At 36.8% G+C, this 18,660-nt stretch overlaps 1 protein-coding gene across 6 annotated transcripts in view; it reads left to right on the forward strand.

Moving 5' to 3' along the window:
* Positions 1-18,660, forward strand: part of ZFAND3 (zinc finger AN1-type containing 3) — a 324,282-nt gene that overhangs the window by 180,540 nt on the left and 125,082 nt on the right. Inside the window, exons 1-2 of one of the 6 annotated variants that reach the window (XM_023253934.1) lie at positions 1,055-1,104; positions 1,514-1,596. The exons of the other annotated variants lie outside the window; for them this stretch is intronic. Coding sequence (XP_023109702.1) covers positions 1,070-1,104; positions 1,514-1,596 — 118 coding nt within the window. The 5' untranslated portion in view covers positions 1,055-1,069. Of the gene's footprint in view, positions 1-1,054; positions 1,105-1,513; positions 1,597-18,660 lie in introns of those variants that run through there. 6 annotated transcript variants of the gene reach the window in all.

Raw genomic sequence — 18,660 nt, forward strand, 5'->3', positions numbered from 1 at the left:
CATCATAAAAACCCAAATTGGTGGACATTCTACAGAATACTTGATATGTACTCTTCCTAATTGTCAGGGTCGTCAAAAACAAGTTTGAGAAACTGTCATTGTTAACAGGACCCTAAGGGACATGACAACTAAATGTAATGTGATTACATGTAATATGGTATCCTGAATGGAATTATAGAACAGAAAAAAAAATTAGTAAAAGCTAAGGAAATGCATGAATGAAGTATGGACTTAAATTAATACTGTATCGATACTGGTTTGTTAATTGTAACAAATATACCAAACTAGCATAAGATGTTAATGATAGGGGAAATTGGGTTCCAGGTATATAGGAACTTTCTGTATCATCCATACCATATTAGCAACTTTTCTATAAACTAGAAATGTTCTGAAAATCTTACAAAAAAGACTTCTGAGTGGCACACAGGTAGAATTGCTTACCCTTATTCCCAGATGGAATTTAAAATTTTTTCTTGTAAATAAAAGCGATTAGGGACACCTGGGTGGCTCAGTTGGATGAGCGTCTGACTTCAGCTCAGGTCATGATCTCAGGGTTTGTGAGTTTGAGCCCCGCATGGTGCTCTGTGTTGTCAGTGTGGAGCCTGCTTCGTATCCTCTCTGTCTCTCTCTCTCCCCCCTCCCCCAGTTCAAGTGCTCTCTTCCTCTCTGAAACATAAACATTAAAAAAAAATTTTTTTTTGGATAACAAGCCACCCAAAGAGTTCCTGTGATGATCCTAGAGATTCCAATATGAGAATTATCTTCTCATATTTATCACTTGCAAGACCCAAGCAGCTTCTTTTAATTAATTATAAACTCTTGTAATTTAATTCTGAAATTGAGAAATGGAAACTGGTTTTCACATGCCCTCCATACAGGTTTAAGAAAGAGTGAAAAGTCCATAGACCCTGAAGGGTCTTGTGCTTACCTACTACTTTGCTTAATAATTGTTTATTTTTGTGTATTACTAGAAATATTCACAAATGAAGAATTGTAGATACTGAATCTTCCTCTGATGCACTGAATAAAGCTCAAAGTTTGCTCTAATTACACTTAACCTGGTTGAAGAATGCAGAGTAATTTAGAAATGCAACAAATGCATATGTATCCTTTTGCAAGGGAGAATTTTTTTAATCTCCAAAATAAACTCTGAGCCTTAGACTAGAAAGCATTCTGAAGCATCTTTATTCATTCTGCTTAAATAGGTCATGCTTTGTTGGAGACGATAAAAAAAATTTTTTTAATGTTTATTTATTTTTGAGAGAGACAGAGACAGAATGTGAGTGGGTTGGGGCAGAGAGAGAGGGAGGCACAGAATTTGAAGCAGGCTCCAGGCTCTGAGCTGTCAGCACAGAGCCCGACGCGGGGCTCAAGCTGTGAGATCAAGCTGTGAGATCATGACCTGAGCCGAAGTTGGACGCTCAACTGACTGAGCCACCCAGGGCCCCCCGACTTGGAGACAATATTACCAACGTCCAGGTTGAATAATATCCTTAACCCTCTGGAAACAAAGTTCAGCTATTTCGGAAACTGGTTCACTGCTTCACTGCTTCACTCTCACAAGTCCATTTCTACTAGTGTCTGACCTTCTGGAAGGTAGAGTACCCCTGGAACTGTAGCTGGGTCTGAGAACTAAAGGGCTTGATGCAAATGCATGTGGTGAGACAGACTGTGTTCTGTTATAAACGATCTCCATCCTGGTGTTCTTTCTTGCCCAATTTATTTTGTGTTTCTGGGATCTTTCCACAGAGCGGAGCAACATAAACTATATTGGAATCTTATCTTTTATTGGGCTTTGGGCCAGAAGTGCAGAGCTCCAGATTTTAGAAAGTATAGCATTACTTTCTATGCCATAAAATTAAAGGCTTGGTATTAGCACTTGCTCTTTTTTTAGCCATTAATTCATTCCCATGGTCATAGGTAAATATCCTAAAATTGTGCAATGTAATTGGTATAGTGAGATGTCTGATTTATGTAGTTTTGGAAAACCTTTTTCAGAGCATGGATAAACATGTATTGGTACATTTCCATAGCTCCCAACAACCTCTGTAGAGAAAAAGGAATAAAAGTAAAGATAACTTTTTTGTCCCAGGGAATAAAAATTATTCCACACAAAAGAATAGTGGCTGTTGGCCTGAGCTCTTCTCACCCCTTTTCTGTGTAAATATTGATATATTGTATGAATGCAGAGGTTAACAGTCATGTGCTGCCTTTATGCTAGATTCTCTGGTTATTGTTTTAGTCTTCTCATTATTTGAAACATAGATGAGAATAGTTCCCAAACTCACTGAAACTTTAGAGCTTAAGATTTTAGATTTGTTTTAAAGTGGCTAAAATTCTACTGATATTTCTATTTCTCCTTTGAAATAGTTGACATACTAGTGAAAATAAGACTAATTCAGAACAAATTGCTCAATGATTAAAAAAAAAATACTTTGGTTCTCTCTCTCCCTGTCCCTGTCCCTGTCCCTGTCCCTGTCCCTGTCCCTGTCCCTCTCCCTCTCCCTCTCTCTCTTGCTCCCTCTCTCTCCCTCCCTCTCCCCCACTTCCCTGCTCATGGGTGTTCGTGTGTGCATGTATGCACTCTCTCTCAAAAATAAATAAATTGTAAAAAGAGTGACATAGTCTGGTTATTTTTGACTGATTAGCTAGATTTTAATGTCCTTGAAGGTTAGATGCTGGTGTATCTGACCCAGGGCTTAACAAATTATGTAGTGGGTGTTCAGGAAAAAAATACTTTTTCCTCTTTTATGATCAAGATCTCTGCTGTGTAATTACCAGAAACGGAAAAGTTGAGCTAATTTCTTGTATTACCAGATGGATGGGTGTTATTTATCAGTGAAAATACAATCAGATGTGAACATTTTAAGTAAAGGATGATCCAGAAGTTTTGTCTGATTTAATGAGAGCCTGAATTATAGAATACTCAGAGATGTGATTTTCTTTAAAATAACAAAATATAGTACTACAAGTGTTCATGTGTTATATAAGCCTGTGTAATCATAAACTAGGCTTATAAACACTTGCCAATCTCAGTGTGAAGACATGAGTACAAGTATGATACCCTCAAGAAACTTAGAGTCTAGCTTTGAATTATACCACAATATTTTAATTTAATTTATAATTATTAAAATATGTTTATATTGTATTTGCTTATAAATGGGAATTAATGAAATTTGAGTAAATGAACTTCTAGTGTCATGCAGAATCTTGAGGTTCCAGTTTATATCTCTTTTCCTTCTGCCTTCATGGCACCCATCAATCATTGTTTATTACTGTTGGTTCCCTGTAACCCAGCCATCATCTTCTGTATTCTGAAAGAAAACACTTTTCTTCTTCTTCTTCTTTTTTTTTTTTTTTGGAGGGAGAGAGAGAGCATGAGAGCAAGCCAGAGAAGGGCAGAGAGAGAGAGAGAGAGAGAGAGAGAGAGAGAGAGAGAGAGAGAGAGAGAGAGAGAATCCCAAGCAGGTCCTGCACTGTCCGCGCAGAGCCTGATGCGGGGCTCAAACCCATGAACTGTGAGATCACACCTGAGCTGAAACCAAGAGTCGGACACTTAACCAACTGAGCTACCCAGGAGACCCTGAATGAAAACACTGTGAATTTGTTTTTTTTTTTTTAGGGACTCTAATATTCAGTGGCAACTAACTTTGTTCCTCTCAACTGTCCTTTTAATTTTGTTGTATTAGACCATAGGCTCACCATTCAGCTTTCCAGGGTTTGGTTTTACAGTGGTCCCTTGGAGGAAGTTTTGAGTTCTATATTTTTTAAAATTTGGTAACATTATGTTGGGTGTAGAATATGGGGAGAGGCTATGGCAGTGGCTTCTAATTAATATCCTAGAACTTGAATAATACACAGTTTGGGATTTTGTGGTTATATAAAACTTTTGTGTATTATAAGGTTGATTTCTGATAGCAGATATTTGGTAGAATCTCAGCAAAGGAGAAATCTAATTTCCAGCACATTAGCTGTTAGCATTATATTGCCTGCCTTGAAGATGTGATCGATGTTCTTTCTCTGTGGGATTCTTTTCCTTTCCTTCCCCTTCCCCTTCATTCTTTTAATTTATGAGGGCATCTGTTGGGGTTGTTTTAGGATGGCAGTATCCAGTGTTCTTACTCTGTGGGATTTCTTTCTCTTTCCATTTGTTCATCATTCCATTCAGCATTTTTTTAGGTTGCTTTAGGACAGCAGAATCCTGATAAGACAACAAATTAGAGATGCAAAAATCTTTATCTGTTTTCGTCAATAGGAGCTGTTGATTCAGATAGAAGTGAACAATACTAAATGTAACATCTTTTTTATTTGTGATTTTGAGCCTTTGTTTTCTAAAGTTTGAATATTTGAATGTGTACATATAAATTCATAACCTTCAAACTTCACTTTTTAGCCCGACACATGATGTTACTGTAGAATAGGAATGGTATGGAAAAATAAGATCCAGAGATAATTCACAGTCTTTGCTTTTAACCTTTAGAGTTAAAACTTTCATCTCTACCATTAAACGTGTAGCTATGCAACGGTTTAACACTCTGTAGTAAAAGTATGCCAAATAGGAAAACACAGTGACACTTCTTTTGGGTGGCTTAGTCAATAATCACTCAGGGCTTACTTGAAGTCTATAAAATACAGGTCTCAAACTAGGAAATAATAATAATAATTATTATTTTAAATGTTTGTTTATTCTTGAGAGAGAGAGAGAGAGAGAGAGACACAGACAGAGTATGAGCATGAGTTGGGAGGGGCAGAGAGAGAGGGAGACACAGAATTTGAAGCAGACTCCAGGCTCTGAGCTGTCAGCACAGGGGCTTGAACTCATGAACTGTGAGATCATGACCTGAACCAAAGTCGGAGGCTTATTAACGACTGACCCACGTGGGTGCTCCAATAATTATTCTTTTAAATAAATATTTATTCGTTTTTGAGAGACAGCGTGAGCAGGGGAGGGGTAGAGAGAGAGAGGGAGAGGGAGAGAATCTCAAGCAGGCTCCATGCTGCCACCGCAGAGCCTGATGTGGGGTTTGAACTCATGAACCATGAGATCATGACCTTAACTGAAATCAAGAGTTGGACACTCAACTGTCTGAGTCACCCGGTCCCTTCAAAGTAGGAAATTACTATGATCCCTTCTAACTCTGATTGTTGGCAGTTTTCTTGGCATCACAAATTAGTGGATAGTGAAATGTTCAACCTCTCACAAGAAGTGATGGACAGTCTTCACCAAGGTAATCAGCTTTTGAAAAAGCAGTGGCTTTGAAGTTTTTATATGAGCAAGATTGAAAATGAGAGTCTGCTCAGCAGATCTGCAGAGAATCTGTGATAAATTTCTTTAGAGCCACTTCAAACCCCAGGAGCTCCACATAGGGTAGTTTTATTTGGGGTTCTGTTATGGACCTATTCTATTCTATATATCTACTCTCAGTGGACAGATCTGTCTAAGCATTTTTTGAAAAAGAGTACTGCAGTCTCAAAGATAGGGTTTAATATCTTTACCAAAATATGGCAGACATTGACAGATGGTTTCTAAGGGTAATTCCTTGCAATCAAACCTTAATTTCTTTATAGTGCCAGTATATAAAATAAGTATAGGTATGTATTATTACATTGCCAATAAGAAACAACAGTTGACTGCCAAAAATAGACTTTTTATAGCACCCAAGTTTTCTAGATCAAAATCCTGTAGCATAGTAGAACGAGTTATTAAACAAGATTGAGGAGTGCCTGGATGGCTCAGGTCATGATCTCATGGTTTGTGAGTTTGAGCTCTCTCATTAGGCTCACTGCTGTCAGCGCAGAGCCCACTTCGGATCTTTTGTCCCACTCTCTCAATGCCCCTCCTCCCCCCTGCCTCCAAAACAAACATTAAAAAAGAAAAAGAAGATTGACCAAGTCTCTATCCTTCTCTCAGTTTGGGGCTCTTGGGCAAGTCATTTAATTGCTCTGAGAGACAGTTTACTTATTTGTAGAATGTTAATAATACTGTCTATTCTGTGTGTCATAGAATTCTTGTGAAAATAAAATAGGTATATTGAAGCATTTTGAAAATAGTATTTAAAGAATTCATGGCCATTATTCTCTTCACAAGCCTATATTATGATTGAGAAGGGGAAGAATCCAATAGTGTGAAAATATTTATGAAATCAGTTTCTACACTCTTTTATTTTAGAATTAATGAAACTGACATCTGTCTCACATAGCTGGTAAGTTGCCAGTTCCCAGGACTGTAACTTATGTCTGCTGAACAATTCAGTTACTCTTTTTCTAAAAAGGAATGGAAAGGATAAAAACTGGTTTTGCATTTTTATATCCTTTTTAGATGAAAGCATTTAAGATTGATTTCTGGAAGGATAATTAGGACTAAGTCACTGAAGTCAAAGGTATATTCTAGATTTTAATAGGGAAGTACCAGTATGTTTAAATCTGATCTTTGGCGCCCTGCTACCTGATGGTGGATGTTCCTTAATACCTGGACATTTTGGGATTCTGTGTAGAATCTAGTAAGAACTGTGTGATATTTTTACTTGATTCTAAGTAAGTCACGATCATGTATATTTTCAGCATACATGGTGGAATTATTTATTGTAAGAAGTAGAAAACACTTGACAGAAGCTAACTTTCTTAAAACACCATTGAAATCAGAGTAATTTTGTTTCCTTTGCCAGTTATGACAAATAGCTTTCCATTTATAGACTGTCATACAAGAATCTGAACACATTAAATCAAATCCCTTTTCTTATAATGATGGATTTTTAAAAAACCTTTTTAATTATTATACAGTTATTACATTCTACATAGTTAATAACGTGTGGCTTGCCAAGAGGAGAATATTACATCTGAAAAATCTTAATTTGATCAGGTTTCTAGAACATTTTTAAAAATAGGATTCAGAATATTACTGTGGTTTTATGGTTCTTTGCTGTGTATGAGGTAAAGTGGACTACTTGAGTGTTACCAATCTACATGAAACTGAACGTACAGTTCAGGGAGACATGAATTCATATGTGGACATTTGGCACATATATTAAGCCCATAATTCTGCTCCTTTGAAATCGCTGTAAAAAGTTATTAATTAGGTAATCCCAGATCATTGAACCAGAAGAGTTTTCTCAGTGGTGTGCTAAATGAACTCAGATGAAGGCAGAGCCAGCTAGCTTCAGCAACTCTCCCTGCATGGTGTAGCTAGCTCTGAGGCTAACATTGAAGATGTGTAAAATAGGTTACTTTCACTTCAGTTTCCTGTAGTGTCAGCTTCAGTGTGCATTAGATTCCCAGTATGACACACAGTGTACAATTTATATGCTCTTTTGTGGGAGAAAGGGTGGGGGAGAAAGTGAGTTTAATGGTTTTGAGGTAATGTTTAATAACAGAAGACGTAAGTTGACCAGCTGTTGTGTGTCTTTACATTTAATGTAAAAGAATGTGGGTTGATGAGAAATTTCATGCTAATTTTATTTCACACTAAATAATTGTGTTTTTTTATACAGAACATGTGAAATTTGCCTAATTAAGAAGCTTTCCTTTCTAAATTAAATACAGATTTAATTTTCTTCAGGAACTCTGCTGCTCTGAGAGTGCTTTGTCCTCATTTAGTGTTATTAATGCAAAATAAGCGCTTATACCTAGCTAAAACCTAACCTTCTTTGCTTTGTGAGTAGCAAAGAGTACAAAACTCATCAACATGTTTCTCTTCAGGAGAAAATAAAACTTTTGCATAATACTGACATGTGCTCAGCCTATAGAGTAGAGGATGAGATTGATTGATTTTGATGGATGGTTTTGCCAACTCTGGATTATTTAGAGAGGAGGCGGGGAGCAAAGGGTGTAGATTCCTTGAAACCACAGCTATCAAAGTTCCAAAGACCTTAGGAACTGCCTCATTTAGTGTGTCTGAATATCTTATCAGCTCCATTGGTAAATCCACAATCTAGGGATTGGTGGAGAGGATTAAAAAAAAGCCACAAGTAAAAAAAAAAAAAAAAAAAAGCCTCAAGTGGTACTTACTGTTCTTGTGTGCTTGTGCACGCCCACCCACCCCGCCCATGTTTGTTGAGAGTCCAGCACCCCCAGGTCCCAGAGAACAGAGGGGTATGGAGAAGTTACTTGAATTTGGTGGTTCTCAGACTTTGGATTGCATTAAATTGTTAAAATAAAAAGAGAGAAGGAAGAGTGAACAACACAAGGTTGCTAACTTTTATTTAATCAATTGGATATTTAAAATCACCAAAAGAATTACAAATAAGTAAATTATAAGGAACATTAAATGTAACAGTGTAGAATATATTTAGCCTTATGAAAAACTGATACTGTTCTTACTCTTTTCATTTCGCTATGAAATGAGAAGACCACCTGGTCTGTGGCCCAGGATTTAGAAGTTATTGATCAAATGATGATAATTAACTTGAACAATAATGTAACAATTTAAAATGAAAGACTAGGGGTGCCTGGGTGGCTTGGTCGGTTGGGCGTCCGACTTCGGCTCAGGTCATGATCTCACGGTCGGTGAGTTCGAGCCCTGCGTCGGGCTCTGTGCTGACAGCTCAGGGCCTGGAGCCTGTTTCAGATTCTGTGTCTCCCTCTCTATCTGCTCCTCCCCAGTTCATGCTGTCTCTCTCTGTCTCAAAAATAAATAAAAGTTAAAAAAAAAATTAAAAAAAAAAAAAAAGAAAAACTATAATGTTAGCCTATTGCAGCTCAAAGTTAATTCTTCCCTGATGGTAAGCACTGCTGCAGAATAGTATTTTTTTTTTTTTTTTTTTTTTTTTTTTTTTTTTGTTTATTTTGAGAGAGAGAGAGAGGGAGGGAGGGAGAGAATACCAAGTAGGACAGCTTGGAACCTGATGTGGATGTGATCTCATGATATCAAGATCACAACCTGAGCCAGTATCAAGAGGTGCTTAACTGACTGAGCCACTCAGTCACCCCATGCAAAATAGTATTTTTAATTAAATTCAGGTTCATCAACTACAGAGGCTTGTAGAAAATTTGAACACAACTGAGAAAGCAATTCAGATCAGTCTCAGTAGGTACTCACAAAGATGTGTGGCATATATATTGCCATATTGAATTAACTCACAATACAATTCTCATGAGATTGTGGAATGGATTCCTTGAGATCTTGAGCAATGATTTCGGGCCTTGTTACTCAAAGTATAATCCAGGAACTAGTTACAGTAGCATTATTTGGAAGTTGCTGAAAATGCAGAATTCAGGCCCTGACCTGCTGGCTCAAAATCTGCATTTTAACAAGAACCCTAGGTGATTCACATGCATAACAGAATTAGATACTGATTTAGGGAACTTTTCTGAAAGCAGGAATTTCAGTTAGGAAATTTTCACATGGCCTTTGCCTTATCTAATTAACAAGTATTCCAAAATGAGGATTGTTAGAGGAAATAGGTTGTTTAAAATAACAACTGAGGCCAGCCTAAAAATGTGGTATACAGAGGCCTTGAGACTTACATTAATAGTAATACGATTTATAATTGCTTATCAGTTAGATATAAATTGATGTTTAAAGGAATTGGAAGCTGGTTGTGTGTGTGTGTGCGCGCGCGTGCGTTTATGGAAATTTCTTATTGTGGTCCATGTAGGCACTGCCCTTTTTAAAAATCTTTTTTTTAAGTTTATTCATTTTTGAGAGAGAGTGAGTGGGGGAGGGACAGAGAGAGAGAGAGACAGACAGACAGACACACACACACACACACACACACACACACACAACACAAAGCAGGCCTCAGGCTTATGGGCTGTCAGCACAGAGCCCGACACAGGGCTCAAACCCACAAACCACAAGATCATGACCTGAGCCCAGTCGGATGCTTAACCAACTGAGCCACCCAGATGCCCCTGGAAGCTGTTTTTAAGGTTTATCTTTTCAGAGTTTTATATTTAGAAAAGCCTAGGGAAAATTGCAAATAGAGAACAGTTTTTAAGCAGTAAGAAATTTATGTCACAATTTTGGACTAAATAGTAACAAGCAGTGGAATTTTGAAATACAAATGAAAACAAAGTTGGAAACAGCCTTAGAAGTTAACTACTCCACTCACTCCCTCTCCAGCCCAGCTAGTTTCAGGGCTCTATTCACAGTGAACATTTTGAACATGAGGATTCCTCTCTATCTGGACATGTGTGGCAGTGGGGAGATCCTTTCCCCATCCCCCCCCCCCCCCCCCCCCCGTCTCCCTTATTCCACTCCCATCCCAGATAGTTTGTTAGCTTAAATTTAAGCTTCTGGAAGACTGTACTAAACATTTTGAGGACTTTGTTACTTACACAAAGACTATTGCTTACTCTTAAAGGCTGGTTGAAGAGCATAGGTTTAGACCTGCTAAGTGTGATATGATCTGTAAGAATTACAGTGGAATTTCTAGTAATAGGTATTTAAAATATAAGCATTCCTTTTTTGCTTGTATGTGGGGTTCAGAGTTTTTAATACCCTATAATTAAGAATTCCTTGAGGCGCCTGGGTGGCGCAGTCGGTTAAGCGTCCAACTTCAGCCAGGTCACGATCTCGCGGTCCGTGAGTTCGAGCCCCGCGTCAGGCTCTGGGCTGATGGCTCGGAGCCTGGAGCCTGTTTGCGATTCTGTGTCTCCCTCTCTCTCTGCCCCTCCCCCGTTCATGCTCTGTCTCTCTCTGTCCCAAAAATTAAAAAAAAAATAAAAAAATAAAAAAAGAATTCCTTTGAGGATGCTTACCTGCAAGCATCTTGTTCAAAGACTGACTGTCTTATTTCTGCACTAGAATTGGTTCCCTTACTGTCTTGTCAGTAAGTGGTAAGTACCTGAATTGCCTTCTGTGGAGGAACTCAATGATTGAAGGACCTGAGCAGAGGGAGTCTTCATTGTATATCTTCTTGCTCTTTTTGAATTTGAAGCCCTATGAATAGATATTAATTAAATAAATAAAATTTAAAGAAAAAAATTTCTACACTTCTTCACTAAGATTGTGTCATTTCTGATGCCAGCCACTTTTGTGTGGAAGGGGAGAAAATACAAGGTTTGGGTGGCATCTCATCAAGGAATAAATGCTTTTGGCCTTACTCCCACTAACAGCCTACACTTTGAGTGGTGGGTTTCTTCTCTTTTTTCCCACAGTGGCAAGTAACTTCCAAAACACTGCTGGATACCAGGTTATGAAAGAGCCAGTGTTTATCTCCCACTCTGCAGTCTTCAGTGTAAATATCCAAAAATAGTTATATTGGAAAAGACAAGGCCACTTTCCAAATCTCTCTCATACATCTGTTAGTCTGCAAGAGGCTGCCAAAACTGCATTCAGAACTCTTATAGGACCCTGCCATAACCTATAATATGTAGCCACCATCCAGATTTTATTTTGGAAAAGTGTTGATTTTAGTTACTTTTGGCAAATTTTTGGTAATTCCTTGGGGTGTTCCCAAGGAATTCCTGAGCCAGAGTAGGTCTCCTTCCTTCCAGTTGTATTCACACACCAAGAGAGAACCTTCTCTTTGCTTTGATATGGACACATTTTAAGGGATCAGATGTTATGACTGGTAGTTATCACTGCCTTTTAAGTTACAGTGTGTGTAATCAGTCACCAAATAACAATAAGTTATAGTTACATTACTGTCTAGGAAATTTAAAGTTTAAATCTTCAGTCTTCCTGATGAAATGAGAATTTTGGTGGGGATGGGAGGGTTGTGGAGAAAAAATGTTTACTTTATTCCATTTCTATCAGATAACTGGCCATAAGGATACAGGCCGTTTTGGAACCAAAGCCTCAGTACAGGACTTTAACTGGATTTTGAAAGTTCATATATAATAGCATCATTTTGATTAGATTAATTCAGGTTTAGTGGTGTGTCTTTTACTTTCATCTGCAGCTGTTAGTCTTTTCATGCCTTTGTTAGAGCTTCAGTGGGAATGGAGTAATGACAGATTGTGAGAAACTCTAACTTTCTGTTTTGGTTTGTTAATTTAGCTGAACTTTTCTGTAAATACTTTGTATGCAGCATATGAAAGATAGTTGGCACATGCTTAATTGCAAGGTCACATTTGAAGATAGATGTGTTCCCATAGGGCTGTGCCTTACATATCTAATAGTTTGTGATTGTCACAGAACCCTGAAAAGAATATGAGCTTATAATTTATTGCTACATTCTGGTAAAATCTTCGGCTTGATAGTGAAGCCTTCCTTTACCAATTCAATTGAGTGTGAATGACAGCACAAGTATATTGGGTGTGCCTATGATCATATTTGGTTATTTTGTAGTTCTGTTGGGTACATTAAAAAACCATTTTCTATATGTTTAAGGGATTTTGTACATAGGGGCATGATTACATGATTTTAGGAAATAATGAACACCCTTTGTAGACTTCTAAAATAGGTGATGTATGCTGTCATATAAAATCAGTTCTAGATTAGAAATCTTTTCTAGTCTTTATTCCATTTTTAGCTGATAACCTTGGGCAAACCACTTTTTCTGTGCATTAATTTCCTCTTCTGTAAAAATAGGAAAGTAGGCAATGTGTTATTTAAGGTCTCTTAATATCCTGTGATTATTCATCTAATTTTATATAGTTCAGGGCAGTTTTATACATGAAGAAGTAAATTGGCTAAGATGATTTAGTATGTGATTGAAAAAAAAAAGTAGATAGTCATGAAGTTTGAAAGAGAAGAAAAAAAACATTAGCATTAGTAATAGTTTGTAGAAAAGCAATAGACTTGCATTAAGAACAACAGATGTTCAGGACCAGCCCTGGCATGCCATTAAGCATCCTTTCAGCATCCTGCCTGAGGTTCACTTTCCCGACCCTGAGCCAGTGCTTGCTCTCTCCTTTCTGCTCTTCCATATTCTTCTCCCAGTAGTCACTGAGGCTCCCTCTGACACCCACCTGGCTTTTTCCCCATCATTAGCTCATGCCTACATGCTGCATTAAAATTTTCCTAGTTCCAGTGTTGAGTTCTAAACTAACATGATAAACTATGTTGATTTTTGAAAAAACAGCTTTATTGAGATATAACTCACATTCCATAAAATTTACCCATTTAGAGTTTACAATTCAGTAGTTTTTAGTATATTCACAGGGTTGTGCAGCCATTACCACAATCTAATTTTGGAATATTTTCATCTTCCTGAAAAGAAATTTTATATCCATAGACTATATTGATTTGATCATACTTAATGTGGATTCTTAGCCACGTATTTTGTACTTAGTTGTGGACCTCTCAAACAGTGACTCCAGTGATGGAGGTTTTAGACACTGTGGTAAAGATGTAGGAAACAGGTTGTTTTGGTCAGTGCCATGCTGTGTTGCTCTGCCTACTAATCAGGGCAGGCCCTAGATGTGGAATGAATGGTTTACCTCATTTGTGTTTTGTTAAGGGTTAGGACGCAGAATTTTGGGCGAAGTTGGGCTTGTTTCTTGAGGGTTCTGTGGCTGGTTTGTAGCAATGACCATGTAAGAACGGTGATAAGGAGGCATGTTCCTATCTTAATGTGGTAAGCAACAGTGACTGAATGCTTCTCCATGTTGTGAAGAGTAAAATAATTACCACCTATACACATGAATGTTTTGCATGTGTAGATCTTTACATGTAGGAACTTTTCTTTAAAGATCTGAAGGAGGGACACCTGGGTGGCTCAGTTGGTTAAGTATCTGACTTCAGCTCAGGTCATGATCTCAGGGTTGGTGAGTTTTGAGCCCTACATTGGGCTGTGTGCTGACAGCTCAGAGCCTGGAACCTGCTTCAGATTCTGTGTCTCCCTCCCTCCCTGCTCCTCCCCTGTTTGGGTTCTGTTTCTCTCTCCCTCCCTCCCTCCCTCCCTCCCTCCCTATCTCTCCCTCTCTCCCTCTCTCCCTCACTCCCTCCCTCCCTCCCTCTCTCTCTCTCCCTCTCTCTCTCTCCCTCTCTCTCTCTCTCTCTCTCCCCAACATAAACAAACATTACAAAAAAGATCTGAAGGAGAATTATTATTCCCTTATGTGAATGTCTTTGTTTTGACCATCTCTTTTTATTCTTCTGATGAACTCATTAAGTCATGACCTATTATTATGTGTTAGAATCAGTTTATTTTGTGGGTTTTTAATGAAATTTTAAACCACGGTTTTTGAGATATAAATTTTCAAGTAATATTAATTTTAAGAGTATGGTTTGATGAGTTTTGATGTATGTATACAGTTGTGTAACCATCACCACAATCATGATATATGGAGCATTTCTATCACCCAAACTTTCCTCATACTTCGTTGTAGTCATCATCTTCCATCACCCCTGACAACCACTGACCTGCTTTCTGTAACTGTTATTTTGTCTTTTCTGAAAAATGAATATCAGTGGAAGTGTATAGTATTAATCTTTTGTGTCTGGCTTCTTTCACTTGTCACAGTGCATTTTGGACTCATTTATGTTGTTGCATATTTCAGTAGTCTGTTCCTTGTCATTGCTTTCCATTTATTGAGTTGATGGATATTTAGGTTGCTTCCAGTTTTGGACTATTTTGAATTAAACTTCAGTGAACATTTGAATGTAGGTCTTTGTATCAACACGGGCTTTTATTTTATTTGCATAAATACATGAGAGTGGCATTTCTGGATTGCATGTATGATAAGCTATAGCAAGTGTATGCTTACCTATATAAGGAGCTGCTAAATTGATTTTCAAGGTGGCTGTACCATTTTGTATTCCCACCAGTAATACATCAGAGTTCTAGTTGCTCCATGTCCTTGTCAACACTTGATATTGTCAATCTTTTCTGACTTTAAGCCATTTCACTGGGTGGGTGGTGATACCTCATTATTGTTTTAAATTGCATTTCCTTAAGGTTTGTTTTTAATGGGTGTGAATGTGTACTTTGTTGGTATTTGTGTTAATAGCTCCAAATAGGAAGAAGTTTTGTGGGTTAGTTTCTTTTTTATTTCTTCAGATTATTACCATTTTGCTTTATAATCTTTATCTTCTCAGAACATAATTTGATTCTTTACAATCAGCAAATGTATTTATATTAATTGATTTTTTGGTTGCTTAGAATTGGCAACCTATATTGGCAACATACTATAAATGATTGTATCATTAAAATAATTCTTTGTGATGGTACTTTATCAATTAGGATTCTGGGGAAATAAAACCTAATGTAAATCTTCAAAATGTTTTTTTCCTCAGTTAATGTAAGGATACATAGCTGTATTTTATAAGTCTTTTTTTTTTTGTAAAACTTTAATATGAAAAATTTAAATAGAGAACACTCAAGTATTAACATTTGATAGTTGGAATATATATAGTATGTATAAAAGCACTATATACGGATATAGTACTTTGAGGCCAATTCTGTATAAGTATTCATAATTGAGAATTTTAGCCTAATATGCTTCAGTACGTCAGTGGTGGGGGTTGGGGGAAGTAGGAAATAGAATGCTGCTGTACACTGACCCCGTTGGAGAAATTGCGTTTTGTTCCCAAGAAGTAGATGGACACGTTTGGTAAAATATCTGAGTAGGCAGACTTGGTATCCTGTTAACACTTAATTGCCTGGAAAGAGTCTCTCTTTTCTCTTCGAAACTAATTTTCAGTCTTTATTGTAATGAAGTGTTAGGGTCCAGAAATCTTAAGTTGAATGTCAATTAAGAGATCTTAACTTGAATGCCTTTAAGAAAGTATGGGAAGTTGATGAATACATCAGACTTGGCCACCCTCTAGTGGTTGCTATGGCCATATTGCAACTTGAACTGATCCTCTTTTAGTATCCATCAGGAAAGATAATGGCTGAGGGGGTTGTTGTTTCTATAGAATTCTTTTTTTGTGTTACAGAGTAAAAAATCTGGACTAACAGCTTTAGTAAGGAGTTACTTAAAATATCAAAATTGGTTGGGTAGTATGATTGTGGATGACTTTATTTTTATAATTATACTTTTCTGTATTTTCTGAGTTTATTCACTTAAATTTTTGTTTAAATGAATAAACAAAAAGGGAGACTCAGGCAAGAAAGCTTCTCTTACTGATCACCTCTGTGTGCTGGGTGCTGTTAAATATGGCATCCCTAATCATTAAAATACAGATTTTGGTTTTCTTGATTCCTGTATACAAGGTTTATATACTGTGGCCTGAATTTCACGCAACCCTGTTTGGGGTTTTCATGGAACAACTGATCATTTTCTAACATTTCTGTGGAGCAGAGTTCTTATTGATGCTGTTTCTCAAAATGTTCTTTCACTGTAGTTCAGTCTTGCTTAGTGAAGTCTTCTTCATACGTTAATGATTATCTCATGGGGAACTTTCTTTCTGTACCACTCGCCATTCCTGTGAGCCTTCAGAGTAAATATATTCTGTGTTCCTGTTAGTCTTAAAATATTTTAAATCTAGTACTTATTACTTACGCTGTAGTTATTACTTGTGTTGCCTACTTCCTGGCTTTGCATTTTTATATCTTGCGGCCCCAGAACAGCACATAGAAAGCACATAATAAGTATTTATATGAAAAACGAAATGTTGAATACTTCTGCCTGCCCCAGTTTGCACTTTGATTGTATTTACTTGTTTATTGTCATCAGTTGCTTTGAACTATAACATATTTTCCTAGAACCAGTATTTCAAATGGTGTGTAGGTACCTAGTCCCTAAAACTGGTTTCAAAACTTTGGGGCATGTTTTAAAACTCTAGGGAGTTTTAAAAATCCCATTGCCTAGGTCACATCTAACACCAATTAAGTCAGAGTATTTGGGATGGGAGCCAGGTCCAGGCATCTGGTTTTTTGTTTTTTTTTTGTTTGTTTGTTTTAAAGACTCCCACATGATACTAATCTAAAGCAGTTTATGTACCACTGCCCTATTTAACCTATAATAATACATAGGTGCTAGAGTTAAAACTCCTGTCATTTTTAGGTGCTAGAGTTAAAACTTTGCTTTTTAATGGGACAGTAATACCTTTTCCAAGCCAGATGCAAAGGTCTTTGATGGCTTAAGACCTATGAATAACAGGTTTAATATCCAGATATTTACTGTTAAAAGAGGTATTCAGTTTATTCTCAAGTGGCTCCAGAAATATTCAGAGAAAAGAATGATAAAGCAGCTTGGACAAAACATAAACAATTGGTGAATTAATCTTGTAAAGGATATATGGGAGTCCTTATATTAGTCTTGTACTTTTCTGTAAAAGTTTATAAAGCTTTATGAAAACCAAGCTCTATAAAAACCAAGCTCTGTTAATTCAGATCACTAACTGGTAAAATATTGAGAGAGATTTTTGTTTTTCATTTTTAAAAACGCTGGGTTGGACAGAGTACATGTGGCTTCAGTCATCTCTTTTCATTCATGTTGTCATTTGTCTGAAATTCTCTTCTTTCTTGGGGCCCTGTCTCCTAAAGGGAGAGGGCATTTCCTTTTATTTTCTAGGATATGGAGAAGATGGAATCTAGTTAAGCAACAACCCACTTGTCTTTGTCTCATTTTCTTTCTGCTTCATAGGCTAAAATACTATTTCCTTTAAGGTGCCGAAAAGGGGATGCAGGTACAGTTCTGCAAGTTCAGAAAATAATTACGAAGGTTTTCTAAACCCAAAGCAATTTGTTGGTTACTCTGTGTGTCTTTGATTCATTCATTCATTCATCCATCCATTGATCAATTGATTCATTCATTCATACATGAAATTATATGATTTTCTCATAATAGGGTTTGACTATGTTTTGAATTACATTTTTAGTTGGAAGAGACCTTTGATTGTTTAATTTAACCTGCTTTTTACCAGTAAATGACTAGACTGATAGATGAAAACTTACACTTTATTTAAGATTTCAGATAAATAACAGTATATATTTTACTTTTCTCTCATTATTTAGAATTCAACATTGAATATTTACTCGTAGGAAAAATTTTCATATCCATTTTATATTACTTCTATGTCCTTGATACTTAATTATTTACTGTGCTATTGGCCTTTCTTTTTTAAAAAAAATTGTGGCTAGTAATTATGCAAACATGCTCAGTCTCATTATTAATCAGGGAAATACAAATTAAAATGAAAATGAGGTAATTTCACACCCATGATATTACCAAAAATGTAAATGTCTGGCATTACCAAGTGTTGGTGAGGATGTGTGGGTTCTGCTATTGGTAGGAATATGAATTGAATATCACTTTCATGAGCAATTTGTCAATATTTAGTAAAGGTACAGTTCCTCTTGGCCTGGCATTTCTGCTTCTAAGTCTGTACCCTGGAAATGCTGTAATGCTTGTGCAAAGGAGACAGGCACAATAAGTGTTTGTATTAGTGGAAAAATGGGAAACAAGAACTGTCCAACATTAGGTGAGTAGGTTGATTGCGGTTTGTTTATACACCAGAATGTTGTGCAGTTCTCCATATGGAAGACCTCAAAAACATGACTGAGTAGAAAAATAAGTTTCTGCATGATGTTTATGTATGGCACACTTACATAAAGTTTGAAAGCATGCAAAAATCATGCTTTTTAATGGATGCTTGTTTGTAGAAATAGTATAAAAGCATGGCTTGAAATGCAAATCTTGAACCAAATTTAGGGTAGTGGTTACCTCTGAGAAAGAGAAAGGAATGAGATTGGGAAAGGAGTGCATAGAGACCTTACACCTGACCTGCAATGTTTCATTTCTTCTTTAAGACTCTGAAACAAATACAGTGAAATATTAAGATTAGACAATACTAGATACTTCATTTTATTTTCTGTAACCTTC

Source organism: Felis catus, chromosome B2 (assembly GCF_018350175.1).
Source record: "Felis catus isolate Fca126 chromosome B2, F.catus_Fca126_mat1.0, whole genome shotgun sequence".
Taxonomy (NCBI): Eukaryota; Metazoa; Chordata; class Mammalia; order Carnivora; family Felidae; genus Felis; species Felis catus.